The sequence below is a fragment of the Anarhichas minor genome, unplaced genomic scaffold, assembly GCF_050575085.1.
Source record: "Anarhichas minor isolate MPS153535 unplaced genomic scaffold, ASM5057508v1 ptg000022l, whole genome shotgun sequence".
Lineage (NCBI taxonomy): Eukaryota > Metazoa > Chordata > Actinopteri > Perciformes > Anarhichadidae > Anarhichas > Anarhichas minor.
Window position 1 is genome coordinate 1,889,689 of NW_027466468.1, and position 17,683 is coordinate 1,907,371.

A 17,683-nucleotide genomic window follows, 5' to 3' on the forward strand; every position below is an offset into this window, starting at 1 on the left:
CATGGATATTTTGTTGCAGTATATGAAAATACAGAACAGGCTTAACGGTCAAAGCGACAACAAAGAGAGTTCAACGATGGACTCCAGAGTACTTGAACACAGTTGATCCTCCTGATGCAAATGAAGAGTGTGTGTTCTGGTCGAGGAGTGAGTGAATTTACAGAGTGTCTGATAATTGAGTCACAAGAATCTATAGATTCCAGAAACCAAACCTGTTTGGCTCAAAGGTCAGCTGATTGACCAGCGATTCCCAAGGGACAAAAATAATCTAGTTTAAGTGCACAATTTACATTTGTGTGATCAGACATGCTGAGAATGAGCACAGAACCTGTCCATGACAACATGTGTGCTTATGTAGTCAATGGCTGATATACAGCTCAATAAACTACACCGAAATGACAAAGCTGGACAATATGACTAAATATTATTATTACCAAGGACTTAACAGAATATTTATAACAAGGATAAGTGTCTCTTTGGCACTGCAACCTACAATGAATTACTGAATTACTGTAACAAGAGACCTGGTCCAAATGTCTTGCTTCACCTAAAACTTGTAGAATATTAACAAAGGTGCTGTCTGAGTAGTAGAGGCAACCAACTGTTATACATATGATAGTATGCATATCATAGTGTGATACAACTTGATCACAGCATCGCTTGAAAACAAATCATAACAACCATTATTTAGGTCACTTAAAAAGTGGGCTATCAATTAAAACTACTCTTCTTACCTCTCATTGTAAGTAGGTCGATAGTTTAATGGACAGGAAAACGTGGGTCTGTGTTTTTGTAAGAAGAAAATACCCAAATCTACAAAGTTGAAGTTTAGTTTTTTTTTAAAATATATTAAATATTTTTAATCAGACAGTCATGGTACTTTTGACGCAAACTTTTTAAATACAGTAATCCCGTGAGTGACTTCTATACACGTTTTAATCCGTTCAGCATCATTGTGCTCATTATTATCCACCTCATCAGCATCTCAATGTCTCGCGGTCCCCATGCTGCCTTCACGTGCTGCTCATAAAGTCCTTTCTCGAATTGATAAAGTCGTAGTGAAAAGTAAAAACTCGTCGTTTAAGTGGAGAAACTGCCTACATGTGTGCAACTGATGGTTTAACTAAGTAATTCACCCCAAAATCTACCAAAAATAAACCAAGTCGAGTTACATTGTAGTAACAGTAAATACACTGATAACTACATTGGTCACGTTAAGCTTAAGTGTAAACTACAAATACGACGCAATTTTGGAAAAGGAAAGAATAAATGGTAAATAGTAGAAATTCCCGACTGCCCTTGAAGGCAGCAGTACCTCGACTCACACTTCCTCCGTGTAGTCCACTGGAGCAGCCATTTTGATTCAGAGCCGCAGAGCTGGAGAGAACCCGTCTGGAAAAGGTGGGGACTATGTTACTCTAAGCACAGCGCTGATAGAAGTTTCTGTAACACCATCCCAACAGCATAGAATTTAATTTCAATGTTAACGCACATTTTTTCACCCGTGAAGATAACCTAAATGGTGCAACTATCATTTAGCTTTATTTTATTTTTTAGCTTAGCTCACGTTAGCTTGGGCTAGCTTCCTTAGCTCACAATTGCATGACCACAGTCAGCTTACGGGGCTGAGATTTCACCGGCCCAAAGTTTATTTCAGTATCATGCGTCATTAATGACACAGTACGTTAGCCCATACCACATAACGCTAGTATTGGCTTCCACCATTAACGGGGGGAATGGTTTCCAGCTAACGAGTCGCTAAATACAGCTACCCGGTCAGCTAGATGTAACGTTAGCACTTTACGTTTGTTCGAAGCTAAGCTCTTTTCTGGCCATTAGAGGAGACCCAAGTGTACTGTTATAGCGCATTGACCGTTACACCCCTCGTCGTGTAAACAGATGCTGATGGTGCGCATCTAACTCTAGCTGGCCTTGATATTTCAGTGTTAAACCCAGAGGAGAGTGATGTGGGACCAGGGAGGACAACCCTGGCCGCAGTGGCCTCTGAGCCAGCAGCAGTGGATGCAGTCTTTCCAGCACCAGCAAGATCCAGGTTAGTGAATGATGTACATGCACTATGAAAAGCATTTTTCTTCAAAAGAAGTATGCCCCAGCAGGGCTTCTTTGCACATCTACCCACTGCTCAAACAGACATGATCATTTGGGTTTCACTAGACCTGTAATACCTTCTGAATGGTTGTATTTTTTTGGCTGTGTGCAGGTCAAGTGGACTGGGCTGCACTGGCACAAGCATGGATAGCCCAAAAGGAGTCGACGGGGCCAGAGCAGCCAAACATTCAGCCAAACATTCAGCCCAATGGCCAGGACATCCCAGGCCTTGAATCAGTCGGACACGGCAACCATGGCACCTTCCAGAGCGACCCAGCATTTGGCAGAATGTGGCAGCCAGGTACAATTTTAACTCCTTTGATCGTGGCAAGTTTCACCATTTTCTCTGTTATTTTTTTTCTTAACTGTTTTTTTCTTCGGTTCTGGAAATGGTGCAGAAAAAAGTCAGTACATTCGGTAGCGGCTTACTATCATTTATTAGACTGAAGAGAATTAGTGTGGTTTCTCTCTCATGTGTTTGCACTTGGATAAACTGCTGGATACCTTTTTGGGAAGAATAAACAAAAGTGTATTTTGTGGTTACACATCTAAGTTTGCATTGCTTTGGCTTCTGTTTATTAATTATGCTGTCAAAAACAGAATGGGGAATGCATGGCCAGCCCCCCCCTCCTCCTCCTCCTCCTCCTCCACCCCCTGACCAGGCCTGGATCCCCCCAGGGTCAGGACCGATGGATGTGGTGAACCCCAGCGAGGACAGCAACAGCCAGGACAGCGTGGAGTTCAACTCTGAAGCCCACCACGGGGTTTACCCTCAGAACAGCCATGGGTATGGGGCACAGCCCGACAGCTACGCCATGGCCCCCATGGCCATGAACCAGTTTGATTATCAGGTATGCAGATGCTACAGTAGAAACTGTTGACGCGTTTGGGTTTTAGTGTGACAGCCAAGTAACTCGAGAAGGAGCAATCCATAGAAACTGTGCCGGGTCCCATCATCTAGGTGTGTCAGTCGTTGCTCTCTTGATGCGCTGCAGAGGAAACTGTTGGCTTGTTGAGGATCCAGCATGGTGCGGGTTGTATTTAGTTTTTTTATTTTCTTTTTCTTTTTCTAAATCTTTTTTTAAAACAAACAGACATTCTAGCCCAGTCAGGAGTGATGGATGGATGTCAGCTAACTAAATCTGGGGAAAGACAACGACGACCCGACACTCAGTGCGTGCCACTTGGTGGCAGTTAACAGACGACCGTATGTACTTTGAACCAGCTTTAATTTTCTGTTTGTGCCGTCTCTCCACAGCATGGAGCCGCCTCATCCTTCGCCCCCACGCCCACAAGCTTCCACTCCCCTTACTGGCAGGGACCTCCACAGAACAGACGGGATACCAGACCGCCCGGCTTCAGAGACCGGCCCAGGTCCCCTATCCAGCTCCCTGTCAAACAGGAGGCCCCAGCAACGCTAGGTGAGTGTGTTTTCACTCGACTAATAGCCAGCCTTCATATTAGGGAGTGTTATTTTTTGGGGTGATGTTATGCATTGCTTCATTCGATAATCTCAATAGAAGCTTACTGCCTTCATTTAAATACAACGCAGCTTTTTTCTTTTTTTGGAGCATGCGGTGGGTCATTTGAGTGGAGCGGTTTTGAGCAGGGTCCTCCAGGGAACAAACAGCTCGGTAGGTGAGGAGCAGAAATTCTCACAGCTCCACTCGCATGCCCTGCACTGGACACAGCCGTTTCCCCAAATTCCCTGATGATTGTTTTACAGGCCGTGTGGAGTTTAACCCGCTGTGCTGTTGCCCTGCATCTGATTAGGCTATTTGATATGCTATTAATTAATTGAGTTATTTATTTTGCATATTTCCCAAAAGACGCTTCGTCCGTTATTTATTTCATCTGCCGGCAGGAAAAAACGAGCAATTTCATGGCATCACCTTGAGCTCTAGGAACTCTGATGGGCTATAGACATTTTATAATCCACATGAGTAATTTAAGATGTAGCATACATGTTCAGATCATCAGCTCATTGTAGCCTCATTAACACAGATCACAGTTCAGATTCAGTTCAGGAAACTGTCAGCGTGGTAAATGTTAATTTCCAAGTTGTTGTAAACAAGTGTATAAAGACTCAAAATGGGTTAATGTATCTTAACAACATGGCAGTATGTGGATAACTTATTTTGACCTTGTATTTCAACCTTAGATGCAGTAAAAAGACGCACACTACCTGCATGGATCCGAGAGGGCCTTGAAAAGATGGACAGAGAGAAGCAGAAGAAGCTGGAGCGAGAGCGAATGGAGAAGGAGCGTTCAAAAATAGCAAAAGACGATAGCAAAGCGCATGAGGCCGAAGAGGAAGGTGACGGGCCACGTGTGCCCCGTAAGAGTAAATTTGTAAGTAACGCATTCCCGGCCTTGACAGTAAAATGGTTTACTTTGAAAAACAGTTTAGGCTTCCTGTGTTGTGTTGGTGATGGACATTCAGGGTCATGAACCGTTTTCTTTGGCACCTGCTTGTTGGTTGAATATCAGTCCTTTCCTCTGTATGCATCAGGACAGTGATGATGAGGGGAACGACGACCAAGACGATGAAGAAAAGGTCTCCATCAAGAAAGAATTTTCCGGTCGGAGCCCATCGCCTCCTGCAGAGGACAGTGAGCCTGAAATGACGGAGGAGGAAAAGGAGTTCCAGCTGGTCAGTTTGACCATTCAGACGACCTTTTCTGAATGGAGACGGTTGTCGTTGATCTGACTGTTTTTGAAGAGGACATATTGGAAATATTGAATATTGTGTTTGTGTTCCCCCCTTGTCTTTAGATGATCATCACAAAAACACTTCTGACAGAGATCCTTCTTGAGGTCACCAATGAAGAGATCCAGCATGTGGCCAAAGAGACTCACCGCAAAGCCACTCGAGGTCTGCTCTTGATTTTCCCAGATAATGCATCATCTCTGCTTGTCACCAAGATGTATTTAATTCTGAAGAGAATCCATCATGTGCTTAATAATCTGTTTAAATGAAACTCAACTAAGCCCTGTAAACGAGGGTGATTGAGCGACAGACATGGGAATATGTCTGATAAGCATTTTCAACCATTCTCTGCTAATGCATCAGAAGGAGAGGGAGCAGAGCAATGCTTTTCACTAGCAGTATTTGAAAACCTGCTGTTCTGGTACATGGTATTGAAGGTCCTGCTGAAAGAATATGATATGAGTGACTTTAGTCTCAGCATTGAATCTGACCAGCCTCCACCTTTAGATACAATGGACTTCCTCCATTGAAGTGACTGTGCATTAGTACAGATTGGTTCTTTCCCTCCTGTGAGACTTTGTTTGTCTTGGATTTGAGTGTTAACCTTCTCTCTTTTCTCCAATTTTTTTTTCTTTCCTCTTGTTACCAATGGCAGCTCTTGTGAATAGTGCTTTATCTGTGACCCCCCTTCTCTAGCGACTCTTGCCTATGAGAAAATGGCAGTATGTGTTTTAACATGTTGTTCCTGTTGTTGATGTGAATCAAAGCTCCTGCAAAACAGCTGGCACAGTCAAGTGCACTGGCTTCTCTGACTGGTCTCAGTGAGTATTCCCTTTTCTGTCACCGGGAGGGAAGGGAGGGGGAACTATTTATATTTCAAGTTAATGGCGGGGTGTTAGTAGGAACAGGAAAAGCTGTTTGCACAAGCCATAACACCCAAATACCCTTCCTGAGTTTAAAGATTCATTTAATTAGAAGTGGAATCTCAGTGATGGATTTGGGTTTATTCTTGCACTTTGATGATAGAAGCATGCTCTTGAAAACCAAGAATTTCTAGTAGGTTTTCTTTAGGTCTATATGTATTCGTGTGAAATATAAAGTTATGCAGGATTAAGTGCCTTTCACTGGGACTTTGGGTTGGGTTTGAGGGTTTTCAAAAGTGAAACCTGATTGTGAGAGCATAACCTTTGTCCTGACCAACACTCAACAACCCGGGGGTTCTGTTGTGGCAGGTGGGCTTGGTGACTATGGTTCAGACGAGAGCGACGACGAGGACGAACGCAGCGTGCGAGGGTCTGAATCCTCCGACACCGACGAGGAAGAGTTGCACCACCGCATCCGAGAGAAGCAGGACGCCTTCCGTCGCAAAGAGCGGGAGACGCAGCAGCTGCAAGAAAAACAAGCACAGGAGGCTCTGCTTGCACGCGGTAAGACACGATGCTCATGTCTTAATAACTACATCTGAAGTTCAGTTAACATATCTGTGCAAATGCTCAAAGTGTGACCAGGAGTTAAAAGATCCAATTTAGTGCCGACTTGATGTCACCTTGAACATCACTCAAGATTACAACCATAACTACTGTGAAAGTTGTGTAGTGTGTCTCTGATCTTTACAGCACCTGATGCTTCCTTGGTTATATTTATATTTGTTGTTTGTTTCTACAGAAGAGATGGCGAAGGAGAGATTGAGCAGAGAAAAGGGGGATTATGATGAGGGCCAGCCAGAGCATCCACACAAACAGGAAGTAAAGGAGAGGGAGGCGGAGCCCTTGGTAGAGAGGCGTAGGTCCCGTAGTGAGAAGGAGAGTAGCGAGAGCAAGCACCCGGGCAGAGGGAAGGAGCGATCAGGGCGAGGCGGCAGCAATTCCCCAACCAACGGTCACAGCAGCAGCTCCCGCTCCACTTCCAGCCACAGCAGCCGTCGTTCTTCTTCCTCCTCGTCTTCTTCTTCCTCCGCGTCTTCCCGCAGTTCATCGCGATCCTCCTCCCCGCGAAGGAAGAGGAGGCGTAGCCGCTCCTCCTCCCACAAGGCTCGTAGACGCAGCCGCAGCCACAGCTCCCACAGGCACCGCAGTGATCGTAGTGAGAAGGGCAGGGACAGGAGGAGGAGCAGCGCCGAGAGGTCAGGCCGCCACAAGAAAGAACGCAGCGACTCCAGGGAGCGCCGGGGCCGCAGGAGTAGATCCAGATCCAGAGAGCGAGACAGGGCCAGAGCCAGGGCCAGAGACAGCCGCAGTCGCAGCAGAGAGAGAGAAAAGGAGAAGGAAAAGGAAAGGAAAAGGAGCCGGGATGGCCGAGACAGCAGTCGTAGCAACAAACACAAGCAGAAGGCCTCCAGCAAAGACAGAGAGAGGGGGAGGGAAAGGAGTCACAGCCATGAGAAAGACAAGAAAAAGAGGGAGAAAGAGTCGGATAAAAAGAAAGAAAAGCCAAAGGCCAAAGAGAAGGACAAGGAAAAAGATAAAGGAAGCTCTGTAGTGGCCGAGGAGAATGGCAAATCGAAGAAAAGGAAAGAGAGTGACTCGTGCACGGACGCTCAGAGTGACAAGCACTCTCGGCAGGATAGCAAAGCCAGCAAGAAGGGCTCCGCCAAAGCTAGCAAGAAGCGCTCAGACTCTGACTCAAGTAGGTCCCCCACCCCGGAAGTTAGCAAGGAAAAGAAATCAAAAAAATCCAAACGTAGTCGCTCAAGGTCGACGGAAAAATATCACAAGTCTGGTAAGAAGGCAAGCCGCAAACACAAGTCTAAGTCGCGATCAAGGTAGTATTCGTTTTTTTCCCTTTTTTTCCTACTGTATGTTTTGATTGTGTGTCTCATTGTGATTTTGCTGGAGTCCTTTTTAATCTATATATATATTTGTAATAACTTTAAAAAGGCAAACTATGACTGAATATTATGAAAATGTACTGTCAACTGCAGTCACTTCTGCTTCACTGTGTACGGTCAAGTCTGATGCAATAAAGGCCTTTAATGCTTCATGGTGGTCTTAGCTATCAAATGCAAAATGCCAGTTCTGAATTTCTAACAATAGCCACATGACTTGTCAACCTCCTCCCTTTTGTTTTGGTAGAGTCCAGTAGTCTGTTTAGTAGCACCTTGTTAAAATGTGAAAGAAAGCCTTCTCTAGAGTCTGCAGAACAAACGTTGTTATGGATATTATGTACAGTTGTGTTGGTACTCTGGGAGTACAGTATGCCTGGTGGGAGGGGGGGTGTTTGTGCATGTTTGTATTTTGCAGTGTGAGTGGGTAAGTGTGATTGGTGCAGTATTAACGTTAGGTCAACACCTCTCTTTCAGGTCAACATCCCCCTCCCGGCGTAGCAGACGCTGAGGAGCACAGTTAACCTCCTGATCTGTGCACTTTACCATTTTAAATTCCATGAGTTGAACAGGCTTGTCTCATTATAGAGGCAGTTGTGTAGGTGAACCCCCCTCATACATCTTTCATCTTTGTAAATATGTTGTTTTTAAAGTGTGACTGAAGAACAAGACTTTTTCAATGGTAGGAGTTTTCACTTGTATCATTGCAAAGATTAATGCAAAGATTAATAAGCCCCTGTGGACACTAAAAAAAAAAAGTTGGGTCATTTTAAACCATAAAACAATTAACTTTTTTTTTTCCCTCCAAAAATTATTGTAAGATGTCGAATAAAACTGTTTGTTCATTGTCTCGCCTCACTGTCTCTTTGTTAATGCTACATACAACAACAAACAGCCTTTTTAACAGCTCACAAGGATTCACAAAGTTACAGTAGTAAGTCAACACAACATCACACAGGACAGAGTCACTGTGGCTCCCTGTGAGTTTATAATGGCTCATATTGAAGCTGGCTGACTCCTACATGGTTATGAATGAAATGCTTGGTTGTTTTTTCCCTGCGGTGCAGATATGTCCTTAAAGCAGTTTGAAACAGTCGTGTAATTCCTCAGAAGATAAGGCATATTTCTTGAAATATGCTATCATTTAACAAACCTGAAAAAGGGAGTTGTGAATTGTCAAATAATGCTTATAAACCTTGGATGGCAGAGTTTACATTACAGCATAAATACTGCAAGCTTTAAAAAAAAAATAAAAAATACGAAAGCTGGCTAAGCATCAGTGTTTGTAACGTTCACGACATAAACCTTGAAATAGTCACGAATATATTACACAAGTAAATTGCTATACAACATTTCCCACAGTGTTCAAAGACTTGTTTCCCGTCGGGAGGGGCAACTTTTACGTGTCTCGCCAGTAGGAACCAAAGTTTCGGTTGTTTCTACCCGAGCAGAAAACACATGCGCACTGTTGGTCAAACAGTCAAGAGCAACATTGTCAGTAGCTAGCTGCAAGACTGTCAGGACACCATGTACGCGAATAAGTTGAACCGCCTCATGTTAGAGTTGTTCAGCCGTCACACGACCGCGGTGGGACGGAGCGCGTTTAGCTGGACTGCGGTGTGTAAACAGCGGACACTGTGGCTGCAGAGGCGCGCCTGTCTGAAGACCCATCAACACGTCGTGACCTGTCCCACCAGGTACACAGATAGGTGGTCAGTGGGGCCACTCGGTTCACGGTAACTTCTGTATGACTTCTTGCATCTGTATTTAGAGGGGACATGTGCCAACAAATGTATAAAAAAAAAATCTTCCTTGACTGAAACGATTAATGGATCATTAGAAATGCTGCAGTAATTATTATCTTCTCCCAATCGAACAATCATTTCAGCTACAATTGGAAGATGCAGCCATGGCTTTTAAATCCATGGTACCTAGAAATGTCTGTCCCCTGCATTGAGTGCCATGTTTTAGGAATGAACTTTGTCGATGTAGTCCGGTCTTCTTATTATTTATTTTTACCATGCACAGTGCTCGGTCAGCCTCCCAAACCACAGTGGACCCCGATGAGGTGAGGAAGTTCCAGTCACTGGCCGGCAAGTGGTGGGATGAACAAGGAGAATTTGCAGCTCTTCATGCATTGAATGACCTGAGGGTGCCTTTTATACGGTGCGTGTTTGCCCATGACGAGCGTCGCAATAGTCGTATTTAAAAAAATGCCGAGATGTCACGTCTAAGTCGCTGTCAACGCAGGATTGATTGGCAGAGGCGTCAAGCAACTGTGGCAAAACATGACCTGGAGGAGATCCAGCCTTGTGGTATTTGAGAGCAAAAAGAAAAAAAAGCCCACATCAGGGGTACATAGAAGCAGCATGGATTGAAAGTGACAGGATTCCTCCACACATCAGCACATTTTCAGCAAATAGCATTTCAACTGTTTTGGGGGCCGGCTGCGCCTGTTTTGATTGATAAGATCTGCTGCAGGGCCCCCCCCCACAAGATAATCATTACATTACACCCATCCAGCCACGAGCCCCTCGCTGCTCCCCCCCCCCCCCCCCCCCCCCCCCCCCGTGGTCCTGGTGGTGGTGGTGATGTGTGTTTGTGGTGACAGTATGACAGTGCCAGTGCACGTCTGAGTGTGGCTGCTTTGCCCGATGCGAGTCTGCCCTCAGGGTGAGTCTAAATGAGGCGCAGCAGCACCGCTGCTACTGTTGCTGCGGCACCTTTTAGACTCACAGTCCTACGAGGATGCAGCCAATCCAGACTTTTATAAACTTTGGTTTTAATTATCGGATAAACTGAATACAGATAATGAAGTCATCAGCAAAGCTTAAATATTTGAATCGCTTATTTGTTTAATCGTCAAAATACAGCCAGCTACAGTAATATACAAAATATGTTTGCACATTGAAACTCCACCGTACTTGCAGCAATATTAAAATAATATAATATTTTTTTGTTCTCAATTAGAAGTCTGGCATCGATTTGTATATGACTTCAAATGAAAGGGAACGTCGAGGTGAAAATGTAACATGACTTGATTTTGAACGTCACTTTAACAGTCATTTTTGTATCACCAGGATAACAGCTCTCATAATGGTTCATCAGGTGGCGGGGGCTTTACGCTCCTCTCCAGACTGAGGCTAAGTAGCTTTTCGTCGGCGTCGCCCTGTGCTGACGTGCTGTTGGGAGCTAGTTAGGTGGATTATCTGCCAACACCTAATCCTCTCTCCCTCACTGTTTGCACGAATGCTTCTAGTGCCCCGGCAGAGCTTTAACGAGGACGATGCGTACCCAGATCTTAGCCTGCTCCGCACGTGTACAACGCCTGAGGCAGACACTCGTCAGACAGTGTGTGAGGGAGGCATGGGAGGTAGAGAGGAAGGGAGGCAGGAGCGATGAGTGGGGATGAATTCGTAGCCAGAGGATATTTCCGGTCGTTAGCTGGCACTGACACTGTAGCTCACGGTGAGATGGAGATGGTTGTGACAGTGGAGGGTTGTAAGTGTGCTCCAACCTCCCATCCACCTCCCTATGCTGAGCAGCGTAGCGTCGGCTGTGGGTGTTTAAGAACGCTCACATCGATCTGGTTGGCCGACTGCAGAAAGGGCGCCCACGCTTTGTTTTCAGAAATAAGAGATAGACACTGATTTTCTATTCCTTTGACGTGGCGCTAATGTTAACAAAAATGTAAATAATGTAATTCATATGTATGTCAATGCAACCAGTGTATGCTAACTTGTTTATTTCTTCTTGATATATGCAATTTGGCAATATCTGTGCTGTCTGTTGTGTAGAATCCTGATCCGGTGATCCTTTTTATTTTGGAATTGAACCCACTTCTCATGCACCTGTTCAGGGACAACCTGCTGAATGTGCACAGAGCCCTTCGTCCCGGGAAGCCACTCGGAGGGCTCAGAATCCTGGATGTGGGCTGCGGAGGAGGCCTGCTCTCAGAGGTAAATGGGCGCATGTGTGTTCAGTGAGAAAAGCTGCAGACCCAGTGCGAACAAAGACATGCCGACGACAAACGCCTTAGCCCCTGTACGTCCCTGTTTCCATTGCTAATGGTTTAAATTGCTACCCTTTTTTCTACTACAAAGAGAAAGCAGAGCGCTTCCAATGCCGACGTCTTTCTGCATTCATGCGTTCATGTAAAATCTGTTTGCAGAGATCAAGTCTTTTCTTTTCAGATATCAGTCAGGATTGTGCTTTCAGCGTTCCGCATTACAGAGCCAGTCCTTTCACATAAATACCAGCGCCCAAACAACATTTAAACGTCAGCTTAGTTCTCCCTCTCTTTTGATCTGACTGGTCTCAGTGTGGTGGAGCGGACAGTCGGTCATTTACAGTTGTTTATCCGTTTGTTAGTGTCGATAGCCGGGCAGCCTGGACAGGGGATGTCCGTCTCTGCCTTTTTATTTGAACTGAGGACGTACCAGCTGTGTGGTGTGATTTGAGAAGACAAAATCAGGTGCTGTGCTTCTACGGCTCTGTCACACAGGCTGTCATGTTCAGACACACACACACACACACACACACACACACACACACACACAAAAGAGAAAACAAAAAGTGTCTGTTAGGATTGCAGCTGTTGTTGTGTCTCTGGGTGTCTTGTCACTACAGCTCCTCCCATCAGAGGGGATGAGCTGTGGGAGGATAGAGATCGGCCCCTGGGCAAGTGCAGCTCGCCACACGGGCCTGTTGTTCCACGTTTGTCCACAGGAGGGCGGTGTAGTTCACATCCGAAACACGTCTGATGCTCATCGCCTGGTCTAAAAATGATTTATTTTTGTAAACAGTGTTAACACAGGTTCGTGGATTAAATGACCACATCTTTTAAATTTCATGAATTGTTTTATAACTCAAACTCCCACCAAAACTCTAACATAACACAAAATGACTATTAATTAGACTACATATATTACAAAAAAATTGTAAAATGGTGTGAGAATGTATTATTAAAACCATTTTTTTAAAATTGTAAGCACCTTGATTCATTCTAGCTTACATAAAGTACAGTTTAATTTAGTATTTTAACCGTTTTACAGTCCGTAGTTGAATTGGGAGAGTGACAAGTATCAACATCCTCTACATCACAGACCGTAGCATGGTTTATGGGAACTGTAGTCTGAGGAACAGCTGCACTACCCAGTGTTCCTGCTGATCTATTGTCTCGTATTGTTGTCAACACAATGAGTGATGGAGCCGAAGGCACTTTTCCATAATGTGGGATAAAGTTCATAACTAACTGTTGCTCCATGGAGGCATTTAAAGAATAGAAAATTGACATTTAGTAGATTCTGTTTTGACTTCTCTCTGTCTCCACTCTCCTTCACAAGCCCCTCGGTCGCCTGGGAGCGAACGTGTTGGGTATAGATCCAGTGGGCAACAGCATCGGTACGGCCGAGCTGCATTCGGCCATCGACCCGGACCTTCGGAACCGGGTCTGCTACCGGGCCAGCACTCTGGAGGAGCTCTCAGCAGAGAGGACGGGAGGACAGGAGGAGCAGGGGGCGGACCACTTTGACGCTATCGTGGCCTCCGAGGTGGTGGAACATCTGGCCGACCTGGAAACATTCGCCTCCTGCTGCAACCACGTGCTGAAGGTGTGTCCCGGGATAGTGTGTGTGTGTGTGTGTGTGTGTGTGTGTTTTCCTCCAGCTGCTGGCTCACGTCTGATACTTCTGCACCGTTACAGTATGTGTCTGTGTGTTCATCTGAGCGTACGCGAACGTGCAGATGGTGATTTTGTCCCGTTTGTTTTGTTTGCATCTGTTGTGTTTCTCTGGGAATAGGTGAGCATGTGTTTTTATGTGCGCGCGCTGCATTGGACCTAGACGAGCTTGAGTGAAAGCTGTACATCAATACTGAGACCAGATGACTGTAATCTCCCAGATCAGTGGGCCAGAGGGCTGGGGAGGGAAAAAAAAGACAGCCTAATCTTCACTTAATGCCGCTGCATTTGGTTTCGGCACGAATGGACTAGGGTGGCAAAGGCTCGGTACATATCCGGAACATTTCCAAGGAATCTTGTGCACTGTTTCAATATAACAATGATAACTTCTAAAGGTGAATTTATTTGGAGGTAAAATACAAATTAGAAAGCAATGCTAGGTGTTATGTGCCGGTTGAATTGAATTGTAACCCGTGTGCTGCATTCAGCAGCGCACTCTTCTATCACGTGTACAGACAATGTGCCAGCATCCCGTTAAATAGGAGTTCTTCTGCACGCACAATGTATTCTCCCATCACATGTGCAGCCCACACTACTGGCTAAGCTTTTATGATATTTCGGTTAAACCAGCAGAAAGTGGCCTAGAGCAGAGTACGCGGTGTATAACTCGTTAACACCTCCAGCTATCTGAGTGAGCTTGTTAATTGAGGGGATTTAATGACTGTATTTTCATTCATTCTTTATTGTAAAACATTTATTTTCTAAATGAGTTGTTCACTTTAAACCCGAAGTTTGGACACTGACCACGTTGTCAGTTACTAAGTACTTTCCCCCTTAATTAACTTGCTCTCTAGCTAGTTCACCACATGGCCCACGCCACATTGTCTGTATGCATTTGGCAAATGAATGGATTTATTTGGCAACTTAATTGATTATGTCTGCTTATGGTGAAATGTTTGTTTCTATCTCCACATGATAAACACAGCCTGAGCAAATAACTCCTATATTTATCTATTAGTTATCTCCCATGGAAAGTTTCCACCTTTTTAATATTCCAGATGTTTTGCAACCCTAGACTGGACTTTCTCTCTTTCTCTGGCGCAAATCCCTCACTTCTGCTCTTTTATTAAAAAACAGCTTTAAACTGTTTCTTGCTTCAGGGCACCGATGCAGAGATGCGTTAGCATGAATTCCTGTGTTGTTTGGATTCATTTGACTGCACTCTCTCGCTTTTGTTTCCTATCTCTTCCACTCTCTCTCCCTGTGCACTCTCCTCCCTCCCTCCCTCCTCCTTCCTCTCCTCCCTCCTCTCCTCCCTCCTCCTTCCTCTCCTCCCTCCTCTCCTCCCTCCTCCTTCCTCTCCTCCCTCCTCTCCTCCCTCCTCCCTCCTCTCCTCCCTCCTCCTTCCTCTCCTCCCCTCCTGTTGAAATTGTTAATCTTGACCTCGGTTGAACTTTGAGGTTTGGCACCGCTACTCTCTGGTCTCTCGCACTGTCTATCTAATCCATTCTATAAATACGCTTATGATTCAGGGAGCAGCAGCAGCAGCAGCTCACCTTGTGTGCAAAGCACCTGTAAGGATGTGATGTCATTGTAAAATATTTTCTGAAGCAATATAACCTGTAAAAACTGTAAATATTTAATACTTCATGAATTAAAACGGTTTCTTTTCCTTTTGTGCAGCCGGGCGGCTCTCTCTTCATCACTACTCTGAATAAAACCAACCTGTCATACGCGCTGGCTATTGTTGTAGCCGAGCAGCTGCTGCACATCGTTCCCAGCGGGACGCACGACTGGGAAAAGTTCATCAGCCCTGTAGACCTGGAGCGCCTCCTGGAGTCCAGTAAGTCCCTCCAATTTCCATTTTTGGGGAAAAGAGCACACGCAGAATGAAGTTATTTTTTCTGTAAACGACAAACAACAGATGTTGCAGGTCACGCCCTCTTTCTTCTCGTCAACGTCTCTCAGATGGTTTCTCGGTGCAGTCCGTCCAAGGGATGCTGTACAACCCGGCATCAGGAGCCTGGAGCTGGACTAACAGCACTGCCATCAACTACGCCCTCCACGCTGTCAAAGTGAGAGACGATCCCCGCGCGGACCAGGCTGAGGACGGAGGCTCCCACCCGGAGGGCCACGCTGGAGCCACAGCTGAGCCAAACAACTGAGGACCGAGTCAGAAAATAGAAAAACAAATAACATTCAGATGTGATGTGGCGAATGAGGTTGTTAAAGGAAAGGGACGAACGGCCTTGAGATGTAATGTGGCTGCCGAGTCCACAACCAGAATAAGATTGCATCACGCTTTTGGTTGTCTATCAACTTTTGCTGTGAAGTGATGCAAACAGTTAAAGGAATGTTTAGTGTTTGAGCTTGAAAAGCAACATCCTTTAATTGTGTCGTTGAGCGGCAGAGAGATGTGTAACTACGCAACTTTATGATTTTCAGTACTTCTGTACTGAATCTGCTTTCTATTTTAAGGTTGAATATTTGTGTGATTTGCCATATCCCCCCATTAAAATGGTCCTTTCAAAAGTTGCATTTCTGAGGAGTGATTAATATCTCATGTTGGTTGTGCTCAAGCCCGTAGAAGATGTGTCCACACGGAGGGGGTGGGGGCAGCAGTCTCCTCTGGGATTCTAATGGGTCTCGTGTGGAAGTATTACATAATACAAATCAAGCCTGTGGCAGAGAATAAGGCACGAGTGCATGATGTTGTTAAAGTCACCAATGACCGGGCTGTAAGTGCTTGCAGAGATATTTCTCTCTGATGCAGCAGCTAACAAAACGGACTCTGGGAACCGCATGATGGCTTTCAGGGGTCCCAGCAAACCAAGGGATGCTACTTTATGTTATTTAAATGTGTATCAGACTAATTAAACCACTACTGATAATTAAGAGGGAAACCCTCGAGGACTCCCACATATTTAGCTGGGCTGCAGCGGTGCCTGTGGAGGACTACTCTTCCCACAGAAGTTCAGCTGACTACAATAACAAACAATCCTGCTTTAACGCGCGCTCCCTAAAGCCGCGGGAGTGCGCACCCAACTTGCAGTAGCCAATGGCTGCAGTGAGGACTTTTTAAAGTCCATCACGGGGTTTCGGATTAAAATGCACGTCAGTACATCCTGTGCTGTTGAAACACCTGCTGCTCTTATCGAGATGGGAAGATGTGTCACCCGTTGACCGGAAGGAGACGGGAATTTGACTGGCATCGTCGGCTACACAACATCTTTACGAAATCGTCTTTTCTGGATCCGCATCCACCTCTCGGCATGCTCCACGAACAGGTTCAAAGAACAGCCGGCGGAGTTCTCCGTCAAGATGAATATCTTCTTACACTTCCGAGGTTGTTCCAGAGTGAGTAGACTTTCCATTCCGCCTGTACGCAACCGTTATTTTATTTTTTACATGTTTACATTAACTTCTGGTTCATACGTTTGTAAATGAACTCGCTTTTAATTCAAGCATACACAGTATACTGCAATAAGATTAGAATACTTGAGAATGCGACTATACACTCTATTTATAGCCCATGTGAAGTGAGTTTTGCGATTTTAATCATAAACAAATAAACTCCACAAACTACATTATATATCCTATAGGCGAAGTAGATGTCACTGAACTTTCGAGAAGGCTGCAGCCAGTTAGTTACATTTCTTACATAAATATCCTACGAGCACTTAGTCAGTGTTGTCATTGTGTTCTTCCTGGTGAGCCACTGGTTTCGCTGGGATGCAGGGGGCTCGTCTGGACGAGATGTCTCCTCCACTGGAGCAGATGATAGGCCGGCTGCGTCAAGCTACCACAGTAACACAAATTAACACCGGATGTTGCTCGGGTTCACCGTGAAAATAAGAGTACTATACTCAACCCGTTTATAATTGGCTGTTATTAGTGATAAATGTAATCCTAAAATTATATTCGCAATTCGTGTAGTAGCACTTTGTAGAACATTAATCAGATCTCTTTCTTAGTATGATATATATTGTCAAGAATGAGCTTTTATGCTCAAATATGCTGCAATCTTTGTTGAGACCAAGATAGCTGTGTGAAGACCTACTTATACAGAAAGATGAAGCAGACTATTAATATGTTGATATACAACTCTTAATATATATGTAGATTGTTTTGGAAAAGGCAAAATAATAAACCAGGTAGTTTGAGTCTGCTAAAAATAAATAAACACCATGTAATAATGTACTATTGCATTTCCCAGCTCAAAAAATCAGTTTGAACCGTGTTACATTTAGAGCTGAAACACTGATCATTAGTCACTTAGTTCTCCAACGGGAAAATGATTAGCTACTATTTAATACTCAAATAATCGTTTGAGTCATTTTCCAAGCAAACACTGCCAAAGCTT

General features: G+C 44.8%; 2 protein-coding genes across 4 annotated transcripts; both read left to right on the forward strand.

Annotated features, from left to right (window-relative positions):
• The first annotated feature begins 1,316 nt into the window (after positions 1-1,316).
• On the forward strand, positions 1,317-8,488 carry pnisr (PNN-interacting serine/arginine-rich protein). 2 transcript variants are annotated; one of them, XM_076096534.1, is made up of 12 exons: positions 1,317-1,401; positions 1,945-2,053; positions 2,222-2,410; positions 2,710-2,960; positions 3,368-3,530; positions 4,271-4,461; positions 4,622-4,762; positions 4,885-4,984; positions 5,587-5,640; positions 6,052-6,246; positions 6,485-7,580; positions 8,118-8,488. In XM_076096534.1, the coding sequence occupies exons 2-12, from the start codon at positions 1,966-1,968 to the stop codon at positions 8,149-8,151; spliced, it is 2,502 nt and encodes an 833-aa protein (XP_075952649.1). In that variant the 5' UTR covers positions 1,317-1,401; positions 1,945-1,965; the 3' UTR covers positions 8,152-8,488. The 2 variants fall into 2 exon arrangements, with proteins under 2 accessions (XP_075952649.1, XP_075952650.1); XM_076096535.1 differs by lacking the exons at positions 4,622-4,762; positions 4,885-4,984; positions 5,587-5,640; ... (1 more) ...; positions 6,485-7,580; positions 8,118-8,488 and having other exon boundaries at positions 2,710-2,896; positions 4,271-4,409.
• Positions 8,489-8,616: 128 nt separating this feature from the next.
• coq3 (coenzyme Q3 methyltransferase) lies at positions 8,617-15,855 on the forward strand. 2 transcript variants are annotated; one of them, XM_076096540.1, is made up of 6 exons: positions 8,617-9,376; positions 9,669-9,806; positions 11,500-11,599; positions 12,986-13,252; positions 15,004-15,163; positions 15,289-15,855. In XM_076096540.1, the coding sequence occupies exons 1-6, from the start codon at positions 9,168-9,170 to the stop codon at positions 15,483-15,485; spliced, it is 1,071 nt and encodes a 356-aa protein (XP_075952655.1). In that variant the 5' UTR covers positions 8,617-9,167; the 3' UTR covers positions 15,486-15,855. The 2 variants fall into 2 exon arrangements, with proteins under 2 accessions (XP_075952655.1, XP_075952656.1); XM_076096541.1 differs by having other exon boundaries at positions 8,617-9,337.
• Positions 15,856-17,683: the final 1,828 nt, after the last annotated feature.

Excerpts from the sequence above, each read along its gene's own strand:
- pnisr (XM_076096534.1), top strand. The coding sequence starts at position 1,966 with ATGTGGGACCAGGGAGGACAACCCTGGCCGCAGTGGCCTCTGAGCCAG. Across the intron at positions 2,961-3,367 it reads TGAACCAGTTTGATTATCAG|CATGGAGCCGCCTCATCCTT; the intron begins GTATGCAGATGC and ends GTCTCTCCACAG. Across the intron at positions 4,462-4,621 it reads TGCCCCGTAAGAGTAAATTT|GACAGTGATGATGAGGGGAA; the intron begins GTAAGTAACGCA and ends TGTATGCATCAG.
- coq3 (XM_076096540.1), top strand. The coding sequence starts at position 9,168 with ATGTACGCGAATAAGTTGAACCGCCTCATGTTAGAGTTGTTCAGCCGT. Across the intron at positions 9,377-9,668 it reads GTGGGGCCACTCGGTTCACG|TGCTCGGTCAGCCTCCCAAA; the intron begins GTAACTTCTGTA and ends TACCATGCACAG. Across the intron at positions 11,600-12,985 it reads GAGGAGGCCTGCTCTCAGAG|CCCCTCGGTCGCCTGGGAGC; the intron begins GTAAATGGGCGC and ends CTCCTTCACAAG.